The following is a 26,155-nucleotide window of genomic DNA, read 5'->3' as shown; positions in this document are numbered from 1 at the left end:
GGTATTGTACTTTATCTACTTTAACTGGGAATTACCGTACTTCCCCTTGACACTCATCACATTCTTGTGTATTGACAATCTGCTATGATCTATGGTAGTTCTGCAACTTGAGAGTACATCAGGATCCTCTGGAGAGCTGGTTAAAACACAGATTTCTGGGTTCCACCAGTCCTCTGATGGAGCTGAGTTTAAGCCTGAGAATTTTTATTTCTTACAAGATCCTAGATGCTGCTGCTGCTGCTGCTGTTCTGAAGATAACATTTTGATAACCACCTGCCCAGAGAAACCCTGTACAGATACTGCAGGTAAGATTAGTGAGACATTAGATGCAACCTTTTAGGAATTCATGTGTGTGCTAAGTCACTTCAGTCATGTCCAACTCTTTGCGATCCTATGGACTGTAGCCCTCCAGGCTCCTCTATCCATGAGATTCTTCAGGCAAGAATACTGGAATGGGTTGCCATTTCCTCCTCCAGGGGATTTTCCTGACCCAGGGACTGAATCCACATATCTTACATCTACATCATTGGCAGGCGGGTTCTTTACCACTAGCATCACCTGGGAAACCCTTTAGGAATTCATAATCTAATGTCAAAAGTTGGCTCCCTGAAATATCCCTAAAACTACCTTTTTGTAAGACAAATCTGAGTTTATTGTGGTAGAGAGACTCAACAGAGCCTTTGAAGTGCCTTGTGTTGGGATGGGGGAGAAGACTAGGGGAGTAATAGTTGAGATTTTTGAGATTTTCAAATTTAAAGCAGATCTTTCAGTGTAACAACTTGGTTAGGACTGGGTAATGGTTTTTCCAGTGGTCATGTATGGATGTGAGAGTTAGACTGTGAAGAACGCTGAGCACCAAAGAATTGATGCTTTTGAACTGTGGTGTTGGAGAAGACTCTTGAGAGTCCCTTGGACTGCAAGGAGATCCAACCAGTCCATTCTAAAGGAGATCAGTCCTGGGTGTTCTTTGGAAGGACTGATGCTAAAGCTGAAACTCCAGTACTTCGGCCACCTCATGCAAAGAGTTGACTCATTGGAAAAGACTCTGATGCTGGGAGGGATTGGGGGCAGGAGGAGAAGGGGACGACAGAGGATGAGATGGCTGGATGGCATCACTGACTCGATGGACATGAACTTGAGTGAACTCCGGGAGTTGGTGATGGACAGGGAGGCCTGGCGTGCTGCAATTCATGGGGTCACAAAGAGTCGGACACAACTGAGCGACTGAACTGAACTGAACTGAGGGATCTTAGCATGGTAGTTTAGAATTGATAGAATAAGATGAGGATTTGGGGGCAAGGAGTTCAAAGAGTTCTGGTGTGTAAACTGTCAGTTGATGCCTTCTATTAAGAATTGATGTATCTGTTTAGGATATTTATGAAATGAACCAGAAGAGAGTGGAGTAGAAAAGTCAAATTAACAGAGACAGTCAACTAATAGTTTCAGAGACAGACACATAAAGTGTGTCCAGAAACGCCAAATACATATCTTATAAACATTCAATATTAAATTTTGAGCAGCAGAAAGAATTTATATTTATTAAGAACCAATTATACTTAATTGTATATATGTGTGTGTGTATTTCAACTAACTGTATATGTGTATAAGACTAGTGTGATAATTATTATTATCTCTAGCTAATGCAGATAAGAGAACCTTTGGATAGAACTCTTTATATTATCCAAAACTCATGGTCTCTTCTTTTTTGGAGAAATAAAGTGAATGTGATGATTTTAAAACACAGTAATCCTCTATTTAGAAATAATAGAAATAAGTGTGTGTGTGTGTATATATATATATATATATATTTTTTTTTTTTTTTTTAAGTCTGAATAGCAAGTGATTTTTACTTTGGGAAGTAACTCAAACTCTAACCTTTGGGGGCATAAAGTTGACATCTGTTACCTTGCAAATCAATTTTTAGAAACACCCTAAAGTGAGTGTGTTAAAATTACACCTGAAAAAGATAAATCTTTTGAAATTCAAATTCTGGCACAGGGTTCAATGTTTAAGAAATAGTTAAAACTTTGTACCAAATACAACCTATGTTTGGTCACAGTGCTTGAAAGAATACCCAGAATGCTTTTTAAGATTCTAAAATCAAATTAGAATATATGCATACTATAAAATAAATCGACTTAGATTTTTTCATGACAAGCTCATAAATGCATGTTCTATAAAATCACTGAGGAAAATTCATTTCAGTGTTCTTTTGCTGAAGTTTCGAAAAAACACCTGCAGATAGCACATCTTTGTTGTTGTTCAGTAGCTCAGTCGTGTCCTACTCTTTACAACCCCATGGACTGCAGCATGCCAGACTTCCCTGTCCTTAATCATCTCCCAGAGCTTGCTCAAACTCGTGTCCATTGAGTTGGTGATGCCATCCAACCATTTTGTCCTCTGTTGTCCCCTTCTCCTCCTGCTTTAATCTTTCTCAGCATCAGAGTCTTTTCTTTAGAAGTTATCAAATACTTGCCATTTGTGCTAATGGTGTTCACAACATACAAATTTGTTTTCTACAGAAGCATCATTCTGTTAGCAATAAACTATTTTGCATGCATCTGTCTTGTCCCTTTGCTGTCTGGGGTTTTTTTAATCACATCTTTCTTTCAGTCTCAGATTTCTCTGTGCTAACTGTAGCTAAGTCAGATTGGTGCAAAGAGGACTTCAGCGAGTAGGCATCTTAGTTGGGACCACATAGATTTTGAAACAGTAAGTAAAAATGTGGGGCTGAAAGAGAAAGCACAGAAAGATATTTCAGCAAGTGGCCATAGCCTGATCCCAAAGAGGTATCAGGATCCATAGAAACATGCTATCCCTAGGCACAACATACTAATGCAAATATAAAAAATCTTAAATATTATTTTAGCTAGGCAGAGGATGAAATAAGGCTGTCTGAGGACAAACTATAAAAGTTGCCAGAGGCATAATGCAATTATCTTTCCCACCATCTATTAGATCTGGGTTTCTCCACCTTGGCACTGTTGGCATTTAAAGCTGGATGACTCTTTTTTGTGGGAGCTGTCCTGAACATTGTAAGATCTTAAGCAGCATACTTGGCCTCCACCTACTTATATGCCAGGAACACGCCCTCCATTTGACAACCAGAAATATCTCCAAACATAGCTAAATGTTCCCTGGGGGTGGGGTCACCAGATTTAGAGAACACCCAGGTAAATTGGAATTTCTGGTGAACGACAAATGACATTTGGGTATGAGTATGTTCCATGCAAAATTTGGTATAAAATTTTATTTAAAAATCATGTGTACTTTATGTGAAATTCAAATTTAACTGGGAATCCTGTATTTGAGGGCTTCCTTGGTGGCTCAGCGGAGAAGGCAATGGCACCCCACTCCAGTACTTTTGCCTGGAAAATCCCATGGATGGAGGAGCCTTGTAGGCTGCAGTCCATGGGGTTGCAAAGAGTCGGACACGACTGAGCGACTTCGCTTTCACTTTTCACTTTCATGCATTGGAGAAGGAAATGGCAACCCACTCCAGTGTTCTTGCCTGGAGAATCCCAGGGATGGGGGAGCCTGGTGGCTGCTGTCTATGGGGTCACACAGAGTCAGACACGACTGAAGTGACTTAGCATAGCATAGCATTGGTGGCTCAGTGGTAAAGAATCCACCTGCCAATGCAGGAGACATGGGTTTGATCCCTGGGTTGGGAAGATCCTCTGGAGAAGGGAATGGCAACCCACTCCAGTATTCTTGCCTGGGAAATCCCATGGAGAGAGGAGCCTGGTGGGCTACAGTCCATGGGGTTTCAGAAGAGTCAGTCACAACTTAGTGACTAAACAATAACCAGTATTTTATCTTGTAACACTACTGGGAGGCAAAATCGCCCATGAAAGAGAGAACTTTCTTTTACCTTCCTGAGGTTACCAGTAACCTTGTTTACAAAGTGGGGCTAATTATCTTTCCTCTCAGGGAGGACTTGAGATCAAAGGAAATAGTATAAGAAAAATCCTTAGTACAACGCCCAACATAGTAAGCAATTGAGAAATGTTCATTATTATTATCTCAGGATCCCTCACAAGATGATGTCATAATCATTACTGGTTTCTCAACTTAATTTTCACTAACAGGAAAGAAAACTGTATTACAGAAACAACAGGAGCCCAGTGGCGATTCTTAATCTTGGCTACACACTGCAGTCACCTAGGCAGTGTCCCTCCTAAGGTCTGTATCCCACCTCTAAGAGATTTGGATTTCACTGATCTGGAGTGTGACCTGAGCACTGGGATTTCAGAAGATCCACAGGAGTCCTAAAATGTGTAGCCAAGGCTGAGAACTGCAATTTGAGAGAATAGAGTTGGATAGTTGGTACTCCTAAATAATAAAGAGAGGGAGTAAGCTAGACTTAATTACATCTGTGTCTTGAGTTATAGAAAAGTAAGTTGGGATCAAATTTAGAGAAAAGATGGACATGATTTCACTCATCCATTCATTCAACAGATACAATACTTGCGTGTCTACTGTGTGCTGGGCCTTGTTCTAAGCAGTGAAGGGAGTCCCTGTCCTTGTTGAATGCCACTAGGGGACTGAAAGTTTCTCAGTCATGTCTGACTCTTTGCGACCCCCTGGACTCATCAGAAACCCATCAGGCTCCTCTGTCCATGGAATTCTTCAAGCAAGAATACTGGAGTATTCTTGCTTGGAGGGGTTGCCATTTCTTTCTCCAGGGGATCTCCGCAACCCAGGATCAAGCCCCAGTCTCCTGCATTGGCAGGTGGATTCTTTACCATCTGAGCCATCAGGGAAGCCCAACAATAGCAACAGCAAATAGACTTAAAATTTTTGGCCACGACATATGGCATGTGGAACTTCCCTGACCAGACAGATAATAAATAAGACGTTTTAATCAAATGTCAAAGATTAGCACTAAAGAGAGGAAAGATGGTAGCATTCCAAAATATCAGTCATAACTAATCTTATTAAGAAAACAAAATGGGGAGAACTCAGTGACTTACCATGTTCTCTCAACTTTGACCCTGAAACAGATGAGTAGGAAGGGCATGTTAACCAAGAAAAAAGGGTGGCATAAAACTGTGAAGAGTGTCAGAAAGGCTAAAACCCAGAGTGAGTTTGAAGAAACACTAAAGGAACCAGCCAACTAGCATCAGTCTATGAAAAGGGAAGTCCTAAAATAAAGGAAAATAAGAAGGAAGTGTGAGGCTCTCTTCTTGAGGAAGATGTACATTGCTGAACTATTAATAGACAGAACAACTGCGCCTATTTTGCTTTGCTTTTCTCAGTTAAGAATGAATGTGCCAGACTTCCCTGGCAGTCCAGTGGTTAAGACACTGTGCTCCCAATGCAGGGGGCATGGGTTTGATCCCTGTTTGGGGAACTGGGATCCCACATACAGTGCAGCCCTTGCCCCCACAAAAAAAGAATGAATGAGCTACACATCAATTTAATTCTTAGTTTAGACAGGGGAACCTAGAAGGGTAGAGGAAAGTTTTCTTCCTTCCCAACAGAGCACCGATCACATGTCAGGCCTGTGTCAAATGTCATGAACTTATACTGTTTTCATTAGACACTAGGTCACCTTTGCTATCCCAGTGTGATGATAGCTGAGGAAACTGTGTCTCACTGGTGTTTACTGAGTTCTTTAAGAATACTAATCAGGAATTACTAGAAGCAGAAGTATGTCTGTCTGGTTTAGCACTTACTTGGTGCCTAGTGAGGGCACCACATCTGTTGAATGATTGAATCAGTTCACAAACCTCTGGGCATTATTTTTTTTTTTTTAATGAATGAACTACTAGAAAATACAAAACAAAAACTGTGACATGGAAATTTAGGCAAAGGTAGGTGAGGACATAGTGAAAGACCCCTTACATCCACTTTGCATGACTTGTAACCTCTTTGTCCAGAAAACTGGTTATGAGGATATTTCGATATGCAGTCATAGAGCCTGTGGTAGTGATATGCTGAGAATGATAGAAAACTTGTAAAATTACCCTCTCTTTTATAACAAGCAAACCTCGAAACATAGATAGTGGCTTAAATACAAGTTTATTTCTTGTTCAAGTCTGAAACTGATGTTCCTCAGTGGTGGGTGACTCCCGTGTAAGAGAAGATCCAGGGACCCGGCTTCCTTCTATCTCATGGTCATCTTTAACAAATGTCTTCTAAGGTCTTTGCGTTCATCTGCTTCCAGGCTGTGAAAGCAAAGGACCATGGAGGGTCATCAGTGGGATGCCCTTGTGGGCCAGGCCTGGAAGAAGCACACATCACTTTTGCAATCCTTCCATTGACTAGAACTCAGTCACTTGGGCACCGAGATCAAAAAGAAAGCTCGGAAGAATAATCAGATTTGTTGACAGATAACCAGTCTCTATCTGGGTAGTAGGAGAGCTGCCAGAAAAGTATAATTAGATGAAGAATTCAGATTTCAAAAGATGGGGCTAAAGTGGAGTTGAAGGATACAGAAACAACAAAGTTCGTTTGAAGCCCACTGGGAAGGGAAAAACAGTGATCACTTGGAGTCTGGACCTCATCTTCTAATGAGAAAAGCATTTAACAGTTACATGATGTAGCTGACAAATGAAAACTGGGCGATGGCCTCAGGTAGTGTATTCATACTTCTTTGGATAAGTGTGTCCAGTGAGTAGTAATCACAGTCAACTGAAGGCACTCTCAAGTGTTTGTGCCCTGTGCCTGCCCAAGGCCCAAATATTTTGTGAACAACTTAGAGATAAATCTGTAGTTGGCTCAGGGAAAGAGATAATGGAATGATACTTAAGTGAAATAATCAAGAGTAGTTTCAAAATGATCTCAGCAACCTAGAACACAGGGGAGCAAAATTTTTCCAAAAACAGCATGGGAATACATCTGGGGGCTTTTGGGTCATAAGGTCTGAGTCACAACTAGTCATCTCTGCTGTTGTAACATAAAAGCTGTTATGGACAATACATACATGAACTGGTGTGGCTGTGTTCCAATGAAGCTGCATTGATAAAAACAGGTATCAGGCTCGATTTGATCCACAAGCCACGACTTTGCTGAACCCTGACCTAGAAGTATATAGACTGAACTCTGAAGACAATAAAATCTTAATTTGTTTACTTAAAGCCAAGGGACAGTGGGTCTAATAGTATGGTTCTGAACAGCGCGGGCGGCTGCGACCGGCGCACTAAAGCACTAAAGCGCGGGCGGCTGCGACCGGCGCACTAAAGCGCGGCCGAGAGGAGCTACCCCACGTCCGACGTCAGGGGCGGTGGCTGGGAGGAGCTACCCCGCGTCCGACGGCAGGGGCAGAGGCCGGGAGGACCCCATGCCCAAAGGGCAGCGGCCAAGAGGAGTTACCCCACGTCCGAGGTCAGGGGCAGCGACCGAGAGTGCCAGGCTGCGACGCTGCGACGGCGCAGGAACGGCCGAGAGGAGCGACCCAAGTCCGAGGTCAGGGGCGGCGGCCGGGAGGAGCTACCCCGTGTCCGAGGCCAGGGGCGGCGGCCGGGAGGAGCTACCCCCACGTCCGAGGTCAGGGGCAGAATCCTGGAGGACCCCATGCCCGAAGGGTAGCGGCCAAGAGGAGTTACCCCACGTCCGAGGTCAGGGGCAGCGACCGAGAGTGCCAGGCTGTGACCGCGCAGGAACGGCTGAGAGGAGCTACCCAAGTCCGAGGTCAGGGGCAGCGGCTGAGAGGAGCTACCCCGCTTCTGAGGCCAGGGGCGGTGGCCTAGAGGAGCGCCACGTCCCCACGCCCGAGGCCAGGGGCAGCGGCCAGGAGGACCAACCCCACATCCAAGGAGTGGTGGCTGCGTGGGCACAGGAGGGCCTAGAGGAGCTATCCCACGTTGAAGGTCAGGAAGGGCGGAGGTGAGGAGATACCCCTCGTACAAGGTAAGGAGCAACAGCTGCACTTTGCTGGAGCAGCCATGAAGAGATACCCCACGCCCAAGGTAAGAGAAACCCAAGTAAGATGGTAGGTGTTGCAAGAGGGCATCAGAGGGAAGACACACTGAAACCATACTCACAGAAAACTAGTCAATTTCATCACACTAGGACCACAGCCTTGTCTAACTCAATGACACTAAGCCATGCCCGTGGGGCAACCCAACACAGGAGGGTCATGGTGGAGAGATCTGACAGAATGTGGTCCACTGGAGAAGGCAATGGCAAACCACTTCACTATTCTTGCCTTGAGAACCCCATGAACAGTATGAAAAGGCAAAATGATAGGATACTGAAAGAGGAACTCCCCAGGTCAGTAAGTGCCCAATATGCTACTGGAGATCAGTGGAGAAATAACTCCAGAAAGAATGAAGGGATGGAGCCAAAGCAAAAAGAATACCCAGCTGTGGATGTGACTGGAGATAGAAGCGAGGTCCGATGCTGTAAAGAGCAATATTGCATAGGAACCTGGAATGTCAGGTCCATGAATCAAGGCAAATTGGAAGTGGTCAAACAAGAGATGGCAAGAGTGAATGTCGACATTCTAGGAATCACCGAACTAAAATGGACTGGAACAGGTGAATTTAACTCAGATGACCCTTACATCTACTACTGTGGGCAGGAATCCCTCAGAAGAAATGGAGTAGCCATCATGGTCAACAAAAGAGTCCGAAATGCAGTACTTGGATGCAATCTCAAAAACCACAGAATGATCTCTCTTCATTTCCAAGGCAAACCATTCAATATCACAGTAATCCAAGTCTATGCCCCAACCAGTAACGCTGAAGAAGCTGAAGTTGAACGGTTCTATGAAGACCTCCAAGACCTTTTAGAACTAACACCCAAAAAAGATGTCCTTTTCATTAGAGGGGACTGGAATGCAAAAGTAGGAAGTCAAGAAACACCTGGAGTAACAGGCAAATTTGGCCTTGGAATACGGAATGAAGCAGGGCAAAGACTAATAGAGTTTTGCCAAGAAAATGTACTGGTCATAGTAAACACCCTCTTCCAACAACACAAGAGAACACTCTACACATGGACATCACCAGATGGTCAACACCAAAATCAGATTGATTATATTCTTTGCAGCCAAAGATGGAGAAGCTCTATACAATCAACCAAAACAAGACCAGGAGCTGCCTGTGGCTCAGATCATGAACTCCTTATTACCAAATTCAGACTTAGATTGAAAAAAGTAGGGAAAACCACTAGACCATTCAGGTATGACCTAAATCAAATCCCTTATGATTGTACAGTGGAAGTGATAAATAGATTTAAGGGTCTAGATCTGATAGATAGAGTGCCTGATGAACTATGGAATGAGGTCCATGACATTGTACAGGAGACAGGGATAAAGACCATCCCCATGGAAAAGAAATGCAAAAAAGCAAAATGGCTGTCTGGGGAGGCCTTACAAATAGCTGTGAAAAAAAGAGAAGCAAAAAGCAAAGGAGAAAAGGAAAGGTATAAGCATTTGAATGCAGAGTTCCAAAGAATTGCAAGAGAGATAAGAAAGCCTTCCTCAGCAATCAATGCAAAGAAATAGAGGAAAACAACAGAATGGGAAAGACTAGAGATCCCTTCAAGAAAATTAGAGATACCAAGGGAACATTTCATGCAACAGTGGGCTCGATAAAGGACAGAAATGGTATGGACCTAACAGAAGCAGAAGATATCAAGAAGAGGTGGCAAGAATACACAGAAGAACTGTATAAAAAAGATTTTCACGACCCAGATAATCACGATGGTATGATCACTCACCTAGAGCCAGACATCCTGGAATGTGAAGTCAAGTGGGCCTTAGAAAGCATCACTACAAACAAAGCTAGTGGAGGTGATGGAATTCCAGTTGAGCTATTTCAAATCTTGAAAGATGATGCTGTGAAAGCACTGCAGTCAATCTGCCTGCAAATTTGGACAACTCAGCAGTGGCCACAGGACTGGAAAACGTCAGTTTTCATTCCAATCCCAAAGAAAGGCAATGCCAAAACATGCTCAAACTACTGCACAATTGCACTCATCTCACATGCTAGTAAAGCTCAAAATTCTCCAAGCCAGGCTTCAGCAATATGTGAACTGTGAACTTCCTGATGTTCAAGCTGGTTTTAGAAAAGGCAGAGGAACCAGAGATCAAATTGCCAACATCTGCTGGATCATGGAAAAAGCAAGAGAGTTCCAGAAAAACATCTATTTCTGCTTTATGGACTATGCCAAAGCCTTTGACTGTGTGGATCACAGTAAAATGTGGGAAATTCTGAAAGAGACGGGAATACCAGACCATCTGACCTGCCTCTTGAGAAATCTGTATGCAGGTCAGGAAGCAACAGTTAGAACTGGACAGGGAACAACAGACTGGTTCCAAATAGGAAAAGGAGTATGTCAAGGCTGTATATTATCACCCTGCTTATTTAGCTTATATGCAGAGTACATCATGAGAAACGCTGAGCTGGAAGAAGCACAAGCTGGAATCAAGATTGCTGGGAGAAATATCAATAACCTCAGATATGCAGATGACACCACCCTTATGGCAGAGAGTGAAGAGGAACTAAAAAGCCTCCTGATGAAAGTGAAAGAGGAGAATGAAAAAGTTGGCTTAAAGCTCAACATTCAGAAAACTAAGATCATGGCATCTGGTCCCATCACTTCATGGGAAATAAATGGGGAAACAGTGGAAACAGTGTCAGACTTTATTTTTGGGGGCTCCAAAATCACTGCAGATGGTGACTGCAGCCATGAAATTAAAAGATGCTTACTCCTTGGAAGGAAAGTTATGTCCAACCTAGATAGCATATTCAAAAGCAGAGACATTACTTTGCCAACAAAGGTCCATCTAGTCAAGGCTATGGTTTTTCCTGTGGTCATGTATGGATGTGAGAGTTGGACTGTGAAGAAGGCTGAGCGCTGAAGAATTTGATGCTTTTGGGCTGTGGTGTTGGAGAAGACTCTTGAGAGTCCCTTGGACTGCAGCGGAATCCAACCAGTCCATTCTGAAGGAGATCAGCCCTGGGGTTTCTTTGGAAGGAATGATGCTAAAGCTGAAACTCCAGTACTTTGGCTAACTCATGTGTAGTTGTTACTCATTGGAAAAGACTCTGATGCTGGGAGGGATTGGGGGCAGGAGGAGAAGGGGACGACAGGGGATGAGATGGCTGTATGGTGTCACTGACTTGATGGACGTGAGTCTGAGTGAACTCAGGGCGTTGGTGATGGACATGGAGGCCTGGTGTGCTGCGATTCATGGGGTTGCAAAGAGTCGGACACGACTGAGCGACTGAACTGAACTGAACAGTAGGATAGCCTTTCTAGTCAAAAGAAAGCTACAAGGTATTATTTGTCCTTATTTTATACATAAGAAAGCTGCATCTCAAAAGTAAATAGTTTGACCTAGTTTTCACATTGGAAAACATTTTGTGGGCAATCCTGCCTTTTTAACAAATGTTTGAGTGAATTGAGAGTCACAATTAATTGCTCAGGTCAGAGAAGGAGAACTTCATGTGGCAGCACTCACTGTAGGAAAGCCCTGGGTTTTTCTGGCTCTGTTCTTACCCAAGCATGTGACTTTGATAGACTCGCTTGACTTCTCTGGGCCTTAGCTAACAAATCAATGAAGATAAGAGACGAAACTAGATTAACACCAAGGTTTCTCTCAGGTCTGACAAGGTTGTTATTGCTAAATTCAGGGCAGCATGTGAAAGAGAATTGAGACTTACTGTTTATAGCTCTAAAAGCAATTCTTTTCAAACTTTTTTTTAATATAGTTTTACCTAAAACCAATATATAAACATAAAAATGGCATGTTATGACCATACATGGGCTTCCCTGGTGGTTCAGACAAGAAAGACTCCGCCTGCAATGCAGGGGACCTAGGTTCGATCCCTGGGTCAGGAAGATCCCCTGGAGACGGAAATGGCAACCCACTCCAATATTCTTGCCTGGAAAATCCCCATGGACAGAGAAGCCTGAGGGTTGCAGTCCATGGAGTCGCCAAGAGTCGGACACAACTGAGCGACTAAGCATACACACACATGATCATACATATGGTTTACAAGTTCAAATTTATAATATTTTCTGATCATGAAAACATTTATTGAGAGAATTAGGCTGATAGGGCTGAAACTAAAGTTTTAAACGGGGAGTGATGGGTGATTGATGGGCTGTTCTCTGCATGACTACCTCACCATTTGGGCTTCCCAGGTGACGCTAGTGGTAAAGAACCAGCTTGTCGGTGTAGGAGGCATAAGATACGTGGGTTCTATCCCTAGGTTGGGAAGAGCCCCTGGAGGGAGCATGGCAATCCACTCCAGTATTCTTGCCTAAATAATCCCATGGACAGAGCAGCCTGGCAGGCTGCAGTCCATGGGATTGCACAGAGTCAGACGTGACTTGGCACACGCATGCCTCACCATTCTACTCATTGTGCTTGGTTTGCTTGCTTGCTGTTGGTTGCAAAATGTCAAGAAAGTCCTTATTCATATACATTATTTAAATGGTAAATTAATACATAATCTTGGAACCTGAGAATACTTGTCAGAATATAAAAATGGCAAGAAAGGCCTGAAAAACAGATACATGAACTTGACAATGTAAATCAGGTAGTGTTTTGTATATTAACTTGGAAGGTATGATAAAAATCAGTGAAAATTAACCATTTACAAACCCTTGTATCAGCCAGTTTGGCTAAGCGTATGCTATGGTGCCAAGTGAATCCCTAAACTTCAGTGGCTTACTGTAACAGTGTTTATTTCTTGATTTATTTCTCACTCATATTACATGTCCAATTCAGGTTGAAGTTGGGGGAGGGACTCTGATCTGCATAGTTTCTGGATCCAGGTTGTTGGAGATGGTGCCACCATCTCACCACGTGCCAGCTAAAGCAGGTAGTATCCTTGGTTGCCGAGGCAGGGGCAAAGGCATGTGAAGTGTAGAAAATTGAGTCCTTTAAACAGAGGCCGTTTCTTTACACATGTGAGTATAAAACATGTCACTTCTGCTCAGTGGCTCAGTATTTGTCAAAACTAGTCTTGTGGTCCTATTTCAGAAGTAAATGTGTGATCTGCATGAACTAAATATGCAAAACACTTGAAGAACTATAATATAAGGAGCAGATCTCAAACATGCCTCATAATCAAAAAATGAGGTTCCTGAGACACACCCTACAATCCTGGAATCAGGTTCTCTGGGGTATAGTTGGGAAATCTGAATTTTTAAAAATGTTCCACAGCTGATTCTCATTATCAGCAGGATTCTACTGCTGTGAAGAGTTGTTTTTTTTGTTGTTGTTGTTGTTTTTTTTAATTAGAGGAAAAGCAACAGTTAGATCTGTAGATTTGAGATTACCCAGCTGCAGTGTTGGAGATGATTAAATAGGGGAGAAACAAAAAGCTGAGAGGCTCATGTCACACAACAAACAGAAACGCATGCAGTTATGTACCATGCAATGTGCAGTAGGACCAGCTCCATCTGAGAGTCTTAGCAAAGCTGTTGTACATTTCTTTGTGTGTTTAAGAATCTTTTCTCCACCTCTTCCTTCCTTAACTCTCAGAAAACTAGTAGAGTAGGCACAGAGTGGCTTCTAACCAGTCTTTGTTGACTTCATTCATTAAATGCTTTGTGTGCCTGTGTTGGTTGTAGAGCCTGCTCAGCACCCATAGAAGGCCCAGGGTAGGGAGTAGGGTAGGTGGCCATAGTCTGCTTCTTTTTTTCATTTTTCTAATACCTTAAAAAAAAATACAAAGCAGAGATAGGGAAATTATTTCTAATATAGTCTAAACTAAAACAACTAATAATATACAAATATAGAAGTTTGTAGGAGACTACTATGAAAAATTTTAAATACCAACAAATCAGATAACTTAGGAAAAACAGGTAAATTTCTAGAAAACTTTAAACTAAAACTGAATCATAATGTACTAGAAAATCTTAAGAGAGCAATAATGTAAGAGGTTTGGACCTGTAATAAAAAACATCCCCAAAAAGAAAGGTCCAGGACAGATGATTTCACTGGTGAATTCTACCAAACATTTAAAGAAACATTAACATCAGTCCTTCTCAAACTCTTACACAAAACTGAAGAGGATGGAATTCTCTTAAATTCATTTTGAGGCCATCATTACCCTAATACCAAAACCAGATAAGGACTCTACAAGAAAAGAAAACTACAGGACAATATCTCTGATGAATATAGATGCAAAATTTTTTAACAAAATACTAGTAAACAGAATTCAGCAACACAGTAAAAGGATCATACACCACAATCAAGTGGGACTTATTCCTAGAATAGAAAAATGGTTCAACATATGCAACTCAATAAATCTTATACACCACATCAGTACAGTGAAGAATAAAACTTATACGATCATCTCAATAGATGAAGAAAAAGCATTTGACAAAACTCAATATCCTTCTGTGACAAAAACTCCCAATAAATTGTGTATAGAAGGAATATATCTTAAAATAAGGGGTATATATAGATAAGACACAACTAAAATCACACTCAGCAATGAAAGATTGAAAGCTTTTCCTCTAAGATCAGGAAGAAAGCAAGGATGCTCACTGTCACCACTCTTATTCAACACAGTACTGGCAGTTTCAGCCAAAGCACTGAGGCAAGACAAAGAAATAAAAAGCAGCCAAATTGGAAAGGAAGAAGTAAAGTTACAGATGATATGATATTAATATATGATATGATTAATATATGATATTAAATATGATATGGTATAATTAATATATGATATTAAAACAACTCCAATAAAAGTACTGCTAGAACTAATAAACAGATTTCATAAAGTTGTAGGATACAAATCGACAGAGAAAATCAGTTGTATTCATATATACTAAAAATGAACTATTTGAAAAAGAAAGAACATCATCTCATTCACAATAGCATCAGAAACAATAAAATACTTAGGAATAAATTTAGCCAAGGTGGTGAAAGATCTCTACTTTGAAAACTACAAGACAGATGAAAGAAGTTGAATAAGACACAAATAAATGGAAAGGTAGCCTATGTTCATGGACTGTAATATTGTTAAAAATGTCCATACTACCCAAAGTGTTCTATATATTCAGTGTGATCCCTGTCAAAGTTCCAATGGAATTTTTCATAGAAACAGGACAGGACACGACTGAAGTGACTTAGCAGTAGTGCTAAAATTCATATGGAGCTGCAGAAGACCCCAAACCACCAAAGCACCTGAGAAAGAGGAGCAAAACTGATGCACATCAGACTTCCTGATTTCAAATTTATTACAAAGTCATACTAATCAAAACAGTGGATACTGATGAACCTATGCAGGGCAGGAGTAGAGACACAGACGTAGAGCACAGGCTTGTGGACATACTGGAGGAAGGAGAGGGTGGGACGAACAGAGAGAGTAGCACTGATACCCATACAGTACCATGTGTACAATAAATAGCCGTGGGAAGCAGCGGTATTGCACAGGAAGCTCAGCTCACTGCTCTGAGATGACCTAGAGGGCTAGGATAGGGGCAGGAAGACTTAAGAGGGAGGGGATATATGTATACTTATAGCTTCCAAGGTGCTGCTGCTAAGCTGCTAAGTCGCTTCAGTCGTGTCCAACTCTGTTCGACCCCATAGATGGCAGCCCACCAGGCTCCCCTGTCCCTGGGATTCTCCAGGCAAGAACACTGGAGTGGGTTGCCATTTCTTTCTCCAGTGCATGAAAGTGAAAAGTGAAAGTGAAGTCACTCAGGCGTGTCAGACTCTTCGCAACCCCATGGACTGCAGCCCACCAGGCTCCTCCGTCCATGGGATTATCCAGGCAAGAGTACTGGAGTGGGGTGCCATTGCCTTCTCCCAGCTTCCAAGGTGGCTCAGTGGTAAAGAATACACCTGCTGATACAGGCGGTGCAGGAGACACGGGTTTGATCCCTGAGTCAGGAAGATCCCCTGGAGTAGGAAATGGCAACCCACTCCAGTATTCTTGCCTGAAGAATTCCATGGAAACCCAGTATTCTTGCCTGGAGAATTCCATGGAAAGAGGAATCTGGTGGGCTGTAGTCAGGGGGTCACAAAGAGTTAGATAGAACTGAGTGACTGAGCAAGCACACAGAGCTGATTCATGTGGTGCAGCAGAAACCAACACAACATTGTAAAGCAGTTATCCTCCAATTAAAAAAAAAAAGTGGAATACTGGCATAGAAACAGACACATATGTATATTCATATACCAGTGAAACAGAATCAAGAACCCATAAATAAAAATTAACCATGCATATACCATCAACTAATATTTGACAGGGGAGCCAAGAATAAATGCTGCTGGGGAAACTGGGTAGTCACATGTAAAAGAATGAAATTCTACGCCTATTGTACAAAACATACAAAAATTAACTTGAAGCAAATTAAAAATTCAGATGTGAGACCTAAAACCATAAAACTTCTAAAAGAAAACAGAGGGAAAATGTTTCTTGACACTGGTCTTGGCAGTGAATTTTTGGATGTGACACCAAAAGCACAGGCAACAAAATGAAAATAACCCAGAGGGACTGCATCACACAAAAGAAATAATCAACCAACTAAAAAGACAACCGAAGAAATGGGAGAAAATTATTTGCAGACCACTTATCTGAAAGGGGTTAATATCCAAAATATATATGGAACTTGTAAAACTCAATAGCAAAAAACCAACAGTTGAATTAAAAACTGGGCAGAAGATCTGAATAGACACTTTTCCAAAGAAGACATACAAATGGGCAACAGTTACATGAAACCATCCTCAACATCACTAGTCAGCAGGGAAATGCAAATCAAAACCACAATATGATCACTTCACACCTATTAGAATGGCTGTTATCAAAAAGGTGGGTGAGGCAATGGCACCCCACTCCAGTACTCTTGCCTGGAAAATCCCATGGACGGAGGAGCCTCATAGGCTGCAGTCCATGGGGTCGCTAAGAGTCAGACACGACTGAGCGACTTCACTTTCACTTTTCACTTTCATGCATTGGAGAAGGAAATGGCAACCCACTCCAGTGTTCTTGCCTGAAGAATCCCAGGGGCAGGAGGGCCTGGTGGGCTGACGTCTATGGGGTCACACAGAGTCAGACACGACTAAAGTGACTTAGCAGTAGCAGTAGCAGTATCAAAAAGGTAGGAAGTGTTAACCAGGATGTGGTGAAAAGGGAACCTTCATGCATTGTTGGTGTGGATACACTGGTACAGCCACTAAGGAAAACAATATGGAGTTTCCACAAAAAATTAGAAATAGACCTACCATAGGATCCATCAATCCCACTACTGGGTATATATCCATAGGAAATGAAATCATTATCTCAAAGAGATATCTGCATCTGCATGTTCACTGGAGCTTTATTCACAATAGCTAAGACCTGGGTAGAACCTAAATGTCCATCATTGGAGGAATGGATAAAGATGATGAGGTTTAGATACACCATGAAATATCATTCAGCCATGAAAATGAAATACCATTTGCAATAACATGGATGGACCTTAAGGGCATTATGCTGACCAAAATGTCAGACAAAGACAGATCGTGTACTGTATGATCTCACATGTGGAATCTTAAAAAATTGCACTCATAGAAACAGAGTACAAGAGTGGTTGCCAGGGTCTGGAAAGTGAAAGTGAAGTCGCTCAGTCTTATCTGACTCTTTGTGACCCCGTGGACTGTAGCCTGCCAGGCTCCTCCGTCCATGGGATTCTCTAGGCAAGAATACTGGAGTGGGCTGCCATTTCCTCCTCCAGAGGATCTTCCCGACCCAGGGATCGAACCCTGGTCTCCTGCATTGCAGGAAGATGCTTTAACCTCTGAGCCACCAGGGAAGCCAGGGTCTGGAGGATGTGGGAAATGGTGAGATGTTGGTCAAATGGTAGATATTTCCAAATTTTTCCTTTTTTACTGCATGGGATTTCTCTAGTTGCAGCGAGCAGGGGCTACTTTCTAGTTGCAGTGCGTGGGCTTCTCATTGTAGCGGTTTCTCTTGTTGCGGAGCACAGACTCTAGGGGACTCGGGCTTCAGTAGTTGCAGTACATGGGCTCAGCAGTTGCAGTCCCGGGCTCCAGAGCACAGGCTCAATAATTGTGGTGCAGGGGCTTATTTGCTCCAAGGCCTGGTGGATCGTCCCAGATTCAGGGATTGAACCCGTTGTCTCCTGCATTGGCAGGCAGATTTCTTTACCACTGAGCCACCAGGAAAGCCCCTACGTTTCCAATTTTAAGTTGAATAAAATTAAGTGAGGGATCTAACATATAATATGGTGACTGTAGTTAACACTATTGCATTATATAGTTGAAGAGAGTTGCTAAGAGAGTAATTCTTAAATGCTCTCCTAGCAGCTATACCAAGAAGGTAATTATATGAGTTTATGGAAATGTTAATTAACCCTACTGTGGTAATCATTTTGCAATATATACTCCTATCAAATTATCTCATTGTATACCTTAAACTTAGACTATGTTATTTAAAAAAAAAAAAATACACCAATTCAACCTCAGGTATAGAAAGAAATGAGAATATATGTCCACAAAAAAATTTATTAGCAACATTATTCATAATAACTAAAAAGTGGGAATAATCCAAATGTCCACCAACTTATAAATGGATAAATATCTATTCCTATAGGATATTATTTGGCAATAAAAAGAAATGACTTACTAATACATGTTTCAACATGAATAAGCCTCAGAAACCTTAGGCTAATTGAAAGAGGTCAAACACCAAAGACCAGATATTGTATGATTCAGTTCATGTGAAATGTTTTTAAAAGGCAAATCCATTGAGACAGAAGGTAGATTAGTTGTCTATGCCTGTGGTGAGAATGGAGAGTACTACAAAGGATAAGAAGTTTCTTTGGGAGGTAAGTTTTGTTGTTGTTCAGTCACTAAGTTGTATTCATGATGGAAATGTTCAAAAATTAGATTTGGGATGGTTTAACAACTGTCTAAATATACTAACAACCAGTGACGTGTACACTTTTAGCAGATGAATTATATGGTTTGTAAAATAATATGCCAGTAAAGTTATTTTAAAAATAAGGCAAAGGGTTGCTAGAGGAGTCAGGCAAGATATATAAGGAAGGCCATTTTTTGTTTGTTTGTTTTTAAAGCTTGAGAGGAATATATGTGGATGATACAGGTAGGATAAGGAGGAAGGAACGAGAGTGGAGAGAGAAAAAATAGTAAAGCACAAAGGAATAATAAGGCTGGCAAGTCATAGACAATAACACACTAAGGTCAAGAATTAATTTGGAAAAGGAGAGGCATGGACAAGAGCAAGGACTTCCTTCCTTCTGAGGCAATATATGGAGATAAGCTTGCTGTAGATTACAAAGAAAAGGGGAAGAAAAGTGAGAGTGTTTCATGGTCTATGGTTTTGAGTCATATAGAAGACCAAGTAACATGTTTGAATAATGAATTTGGTAACTTCAGGAGAATAGTGACGGCTGAGACAACAAATGTGAAGAATTAAAAAGAAAAGCTGATGAAATGAATAAATGGATTTTAGAGACATTAGGGCTTGGCTGAGTTTAAATAAAAACTTGTAAAGCACTTAATCATCAAAGTTTTTATCCGGAGCTCTAGGTTTCTATGAAACTGAAGCAGGGGAAAAAAAAAAAAAAGGTTAACTGCTTGTAAGCCAGTGTTTGAACTGGTAGAGTACAGGTTCTTGCTAAGGTTAGAAATAAAGTGCAGATTTTATCAGGTATAAAAAACTCAACCACTGTTTTGCATATGATTATCACAAAATAAATAGCAAATGTGAAGATGTAATATGTATTTTAGAAAAATAAAATAATTTGTTTATTTAATCAAATTTGGCCTTGGAATACGGAATGAAGCAGGGCAAAGGCTAATAGAGTTTTGCCAAGAGAACACACTGGTCATAGCAAACACCCTCTTCCAACAACACAAGAGAAGACTCTACACATGGACATCACCAGATGGTCAATACCGAAATCAGATTGATTATATTCTTTGCAGCCAAAGATGGAGAAGCTCTATACAGTCAGCAAAAACAAGACCAGGAGCTGACTGTGGCTCAGACCATGAACTCCTTATTGTCAAATTCAGACTTAAATTGAAGAAAGTAAGGAAAACCACTAGACCATTCAGGTATGACCTAAATCAAATCCCTTATGATTATACAGTGGAAGTGAGAAACAGATTTAAGGGACTAGATCTGATACATAGAGTGCCTGATGAACTATGGACGGAGGTTCGTGACATTGTACAGGAGACAGGGATAAAGACCATCCCCATGGAAAAGAAATGCAAAAAAGCAAAATGGCTGTCTGGGGAGGCCTTACAAATAGCTGTGAAAAGAAGAGAAGCGAAAAGCAAAGGAGAAAAGGAAAGGTATAAGCATCTGAATGCAGACTTCCAAAGAATAGCAAAGAGAGATAAGAAAGCCTTCCTCAGCAATCAATGCAAAGAAATAGAGGAAAACAACAGAATGGGAAAGACTAGAGATCCCTTCAAGAAAATTAGAGATACTAAGGGAACATTTCATGCAAAGTTGGGCTCGATAAAGGACAGAAATGGTATGGACCTAACAGAAGCAGAAGATATCAAGAAGAGGTGGCAAGAATACACAGAAGAACTGTACAAAAAAGATCTTCACAACCAAGATAATCACGATGGTCTGATCACTCACCTAGAGCCAGACATCCTGGAATGTGAAGTCAAGTGGGCCTTAGAAAGCATCACTACAAACAAAGCTAGTGGAGGTGATGGAATTCCAGTTGAGCTATTTCAAATCTTGAAAGATGATGCTGTGAAAGCACTGCACTCAATATGCCAGCAAATTTGGAAGAGTCAGCAGTGGCCACAGGACTGGAAAAGGTCAGTTTTCATTCCAATCCCAAAGAAAGGCAATGCCAAAACATGCTCAAACTACCACACAATTGCACTCATCTCACACGCTAGTAAAGTAATGCTCAAAATTCTCCAAGCCAGGCTTCAGCAATACATGAACTGTGAACTTCCAGATGTTCAAGCTGGTTTTAGAAAAGGCAGAGGAACCAGAGATCAAATTGCCAACATCTGCTGGATCATCGAAAAGGCAAGAGAGTTCCAGAAAAACATCTATTTCTGCTTTATTGACTATGCCAAAGCCTTTGTGTGGATCCCAATAAACTGTGGGAAATTCTGAAAGAGATGGGAATACCAGACCACCTGACCTGCCTCTTGAGAAACCTATATGCAGGTCAGGAAGCAACATTTAGAAGTGGACAGGGAACAACAGACTGGTTCCAAATAGGCAAAGGAGTACGTCAAGGCTGTATATTGTCACCCTGCTTATTTAACTTATATGCAGAGTACATCATGAGAAACACTGGGCTGGAAGAAGCACAAGCTGGAATCAAGATTGCCGGGAGAAATATCAATAACCTCAGATATGCAGAAGACCACCCTTATGGCAGAAAGTGAAGAGGAACTCAAAAGCCTCTTGATGAAAGTGAAAGCGGAGAGTGAAAATGTTGGCTTAAAGCTCAACATTCAGAAAACGAAGATCATGGCTTCTGGTCCCATCAGTTCGTGGGAAATAGATGGGGAAACAGTGGAAAGTGTCAGACTTTATTTTTGGGGGCTCCAAAATCACTGCAGATGGTGATTGCAGCCATGAAATTAAAAGACACTTACTCCTTGGAAGGAAAGTTATGACCAACCTAGATAGCATATTCAAAAGCGGAGACATTACTTTGCCAACAAAGGTCCATCTAGTCAAGGCTATGGTTTTTCCTGTGGTCATGTATGGATGTGAGAGTTGGACTGTGAAGAAAGCTGAGCACTGGAGAATTGATGCTTTTGAACTATGGTGTTGGAGAAGACTCTTGAGAATCCCTTGGACTGCAAGGAGATCCAACCAGTCTATTCTAAAGGAGATCAGTCCTGGGTGTTCTTTGGAAGGAATGATGCTAAAGCTGAAACTCCAGTACTTTGGCCACCTCATGCGAAGAGTTGAGTCATTGGAAAAGACTCTGATGCTGGGAGGGACTGGGGACAGGAGAAGAAGGGGACGATAGAGGATGAGATGGCTGGATGGCATCACCGACTCAATGGATGTTTGACTGAACTCCAGGAGTTGGTGATGGACAGGGAGGCCTGGCGTGCTGCAATTCATGGGATCGCAAAGAGTCAGACACGACTGCGTGATTGGACTGAACTGAACTGAACTGAGACTTAAGCCATTCAAATTCAATTTTTAAAGCTTACCGAGTCTAATTTTTGGACGTGGTGCTAAGCTTAGTGCTTCCTTATGAAATGGAAATCTCAGAAAAACTGGGAGCCATTTACTACTCTACCAGATGGGTTCCTAGGAGGTACAGAACGAAGTCCAGAGCAGTGTTTTCCCAAGCACCACATCTAAACACATGGATGGTTGCTGGATATTCACATGCCTGGGTCCTTACTCAGAAACTCTGTGAATTACACTTTGCGGTATATGCGGTGTAGCCCAGTCATTCTATACATTTAACCAAGTATAAAAGTGATGCTGCTGTTAGAATGGTGAAGTCTGTTCTACCTGTTAAGCTGAAAATGCTAACAGTCGGAAAAAGACCAGTCAAATAATTGAAAAGGGGGCAGAGGCGTGCGGCCCGGAGGATAATCTTCAATGATTTTGGCAAAACGCTTAAGTTCCTGAAAGATGTTTTCTGGACTCCATTGTTAGGTATGATTAGCTCTCCAACTTTCTAATTTAAACCTTTTCTTCAAATACATTAATAAATTGGTAATTCCAAGAAAGTTTTATTTAATGCATGGTAAAAAATAAGAGCCATGTCTCCTAAGTGGCTTCAGTCGTGTCCGACTCTTTGCAACTCTATGGAATGTATTTAGCCCACGAGTCTCCTCTGTCCATGGGATTTTTTTTTCCAGGCAAGAATACTGGAGTGAGTTGCCCAGCCCTCTTTCAGGGGATCAAACCTGCTTCTCTTTTGTCTCCTGCATTGGCAAGCGGGTTCTTTTCCACTAGCGCCACCTGGGAAGCCCACTTCGTTAAAGATCCTTCAAACACAGACGTAAAAGGAATAGAATAACCAGCTCTCATAGGAGTCAAAATTGGGTACTAAATGCCTGTCAAATGTCACTGCTCTTTCTCTCCTTAAAGGGTAAAGGTGCACATTAAAGCCCTAATTAATTACCTTGCCTTACAGACCAGTCATAGAATGTCAAACTCTTAACATCAGTTCCTGATGCCACAGCGAACTTCGAACGTGACGATTGATGCTTTATTTTACGAAGATGGTTTCCTTAGGAAGCATCTTAATCTGGGCTGTTTTGTGTTAACTACGACCTTAAAACTAACCTCCCCTTTACCTCTCACCCACTCGGCCTCCCTCCCCCAAATTTCAAACTGCAAAAAGTTTCCTGTAGATTCGTGCCCATCCCCCTAACACACACTGAAACTTCTTGATGGACAGAAGCTTTTGGACGCTGCCCTCCCAGGCCCCAAGCTTTGCGCAAATACCAGCAAAGCCTCCCCAGGGCCACCCTGACGCCCGTGTCGGCCCTCGGGGCGGGAAACGCCCTCCCCAGCTTTACCCCAGCGGCCTGAAAGTCCGGTCGGGTCGGCCCGGGGAGGGGCGGGGCAGGGCGGGGCGGGCCGGCTCCATTGGGGCCAGGCACGGGGGGGTGGGGGGAAGCGGACAGGCCCCGCTCGGCTTGCTAAAAGGCCGCTGCTTTTCGCCGCGGCCTCTGTTCCAGGAAGTATGTGTCTACTTTCTAAGCTAAGTTTGGCCCAGAATCGGCGTTAAGAAGCAACGGCAAAAACTTTTCAAAAAGTTTCGTCCCGCTCCTACTCCCCCGCTGTAGGGTTCCGTGATGGTCGCCCCCGGGCCGAGCGGCGGCCGTCCCCTCCCCCTCCCCGCCTCCCCGGAGGCGTGAGGAGCCGCCGCCGCCCCCGCTGTCGGGTGGGACGCGCGGGCGGGCGCGCACCGAGCGGCGGCCGTCGCAGCAGAAACTGTCGGCCTCCTCCTGGGTTCCTGCCCCCCGTGGCAGGATGGACTACCTGACCACGTTCACAGGGAAGAGCGGGCGCCTTCTGCGGGGCACAGCCAACCGCCTGTGGGGCTTCGGGGGTGGCGGCGAAGCCCGTCAGGTGCGCTTCGAGGATTACCTGAGGGAGCCCGACCAGGGGGACCCCGGGTGCGGGTCCCCGCCCCACCGGCCCCCGGCGCCGTCCAGCCCGGAGGGACCCGGTGAGCCCAGCCTTCCTTCGCGTCCCGCGCGGCCGACCCGGGCTGAGGACTGGGGGGGTAGGGGGGAGGGATGGCGGCAGGGTGGGCGCCGCGCGAGGGGGCGCGCGCCGGGCCAGCGTTGGCAGGTGTGCCGGGGCCGGGGCGGGGGGCGAGGAGGCCGAGCGCTAGCTCAGCGCTGGGGGCGGAAGACCTCCTCGGGGCTGCGTCGCGTCTCTTCCTGCCCTGCTCTTCCTGCTTCTCTGCGCTGGGACTCGACTTTCTTTACCGTGCCAACTGTTTCAAGGGTAGGAGCTCTGAAGTTTTTCCCTCCCACTGGGAGGTGAATATTGAATCAATTATGACCCTCGTGTTTTTCCTCTCAGTGGATCGTTAAGAATGCCTTGTCTGGCTTGGGTTTGGGCTGGATCATTGTTTTTATTTGACATGTGAGAATTCACATCAACGCTTACTTACTACGACTTTAAAAAAGAAAATGCGTAACGTACACAGGAACCCGGATTTTTGTATCGTGTATTTTGAAAGGCGTGTTGTCTTGAGGGGGCAGAACGTAACAAACTTCTCAGTTGTCATTTCTATCGCCTGTTGTGTTTTCTTTCGTCATAGTGGAGTTATACTATTCTTAAAAAAAAAAAAAAAAAACAATCGTAATGACACGGTACTGATACCCTACGAAATTTTTTAAAGCCCTTTCTAAAGCGGTATTGGCGTCTTGCATACGGTAACTTCTCCAATGTCGTTGGCTTCCTCAGACTTCTCATGGTCATATTTGATTCTTGTTACCTGTTCTGATACGCATTTTGGTATTATGAGAGTAAATTATATGAGCATTAGAGTGTTTAGGAATTAGAGAAAAGTACAGAGAATATAAAATCTATCCACAACCCCACATCCTACGATTTATTTTAAAGCAGTGAACCAGTGAGGACATCTGTTGATCTCTGTGTTTAAGTGTGTAGTTTAAGCTTTGAAGAAACTTGAATATTAAAATGTAATTTTTAGCATGGTCCCTTTTGTTAACTTTTCTTCACTTTACATAAAATCTTTTCTTCACAACTCCTGTTTATGAAATTAGAAAGACGAAAGGGTATGCACTTCGTTTCTGTTTTGAAGAACATTAATCAGGTGCAAAATCCTCTTAAAGGTGGACCAGGGATGAGGACTAGAACTTTAGTGTTTGAATAAGAGGTTTGTTTGTGTGTGTAAGATCTCAGTTGACTTACTGAAAACAGTTGAAATGTGACCAGCCTCTAGGCAGGTGAAGAATATGTGGGGCAACTTTTAACCAGGAAAGGATATGGTGAATATTTTAATAAGTAAGGCCAAACATACACATCTGATTCATTGATTAAGAAACATTTATTGAGCACACTGCTATTAATATAGCAGACATTCTTTCAGAGTTGCAGCTTCAAAGTATTATACAAAGTCCTCTTCTGGGGAAGCTGGCTTGTGTACTCATGGCCCAGTCTTTAATATTCATTGTGCCCCCAAGTCTCTGATACAAGTTATAGAACCCTTGTGATGTCACACTTCTAGCTACAGTCAGGTGGGTAGGTACTTCCTACCATTAACTTGCTGAAAGAATTTGTGAAAATTACTTGCTCTTTGGGCCTATATTTTCTTATTTGTAAATGAGGTTGATTAGATGGGCTAAAAGGTTCTCAACTCTGGTGTTCTTTTTTTCATTTGGAACAGGATTAGTGAACATGTTGGGAAGTAAAGCTACAAAGTAGCATTTGGGGTTAAAAATATTGTAAGTCTATACAGTTATGCCTACAGAGTTCTGAAGATAGTTCAAGAAATGAATGTTCAGCAATAATTTGATCACCCCCTCTGGTTCTTGAATAAGTACAGCTTTCTAAATTAATTCCTTTGAGAGGCAACATGTACATATGCAGGTAAAAAGTAAATGGTTCTTCATTAATTTTTAGTCCAACCTTTGCTTAAAATAAGAGCTCTATTTTTTTGGCTTTGACTGTAGGGTTTTCCTTGCATTTGTGTCCTTTGGAATGAGTATCTGTTAGTCTGTTTCAAGGATTTCCTCTACTCTTTTTGCTTGTGACTA

General features: G+C 42.6%; 1 protein-coding gene across 11 annotated transcripts in view; it reads left to right on the top strand.

Annotated features, from left to right (window-relative positions):
- The window catches only part of OXR1 (oxidation resistance 1), a 550,243-nt gene that overhangs the window by 426,955 nt on the left and 97,133 nt on the right, over positions 1 to 26,155 (top strand). For 3 of the 11 annotated variants that reach the window (XM_059893322.1, XM_025001699.1, XM_025001698.1), the window contains exon 4: positions 219 to 305. The exons of 2 other annotated variants lie outside the window; for them this stretch is intronic. In XM_059893322.1, the coding sequence (XP_059749305.1) occupies positions 219 to 305 (87 nt within the window). Of the gene's footprint in view, positions 1 to 218; positions 306 to 23,794; positions 24,091 to 24,145; positions 24,375 to 26,155 lie in introns of those variants that run through there. 6 more of the 11 variants (XM_059893323.1, XM_025001704.2, XM_025001702.2 and 3 more) reach the window with 3 other exon arrangements.

Source organism: Bos taurus, chromosome 14 (assembly GCF_002263795.3).
Source record: "Bos taurus isolate L1 Dominette 01449 registration number 42190680 breed Hereford chromosome 14, ARS-UCD2.0, whole genome shotgun sequence".
NCBI classification, from domain to species: Eukaryota; Metazoa; Chordata; class Mammalia; order Artiodactyla; family Bovidae; genus Bos; species Bos taurus.
Note: the sequence above shows the minus strand (reverse complement) of the source record. Positions and strands in the feature narration are given on the sequence as shown.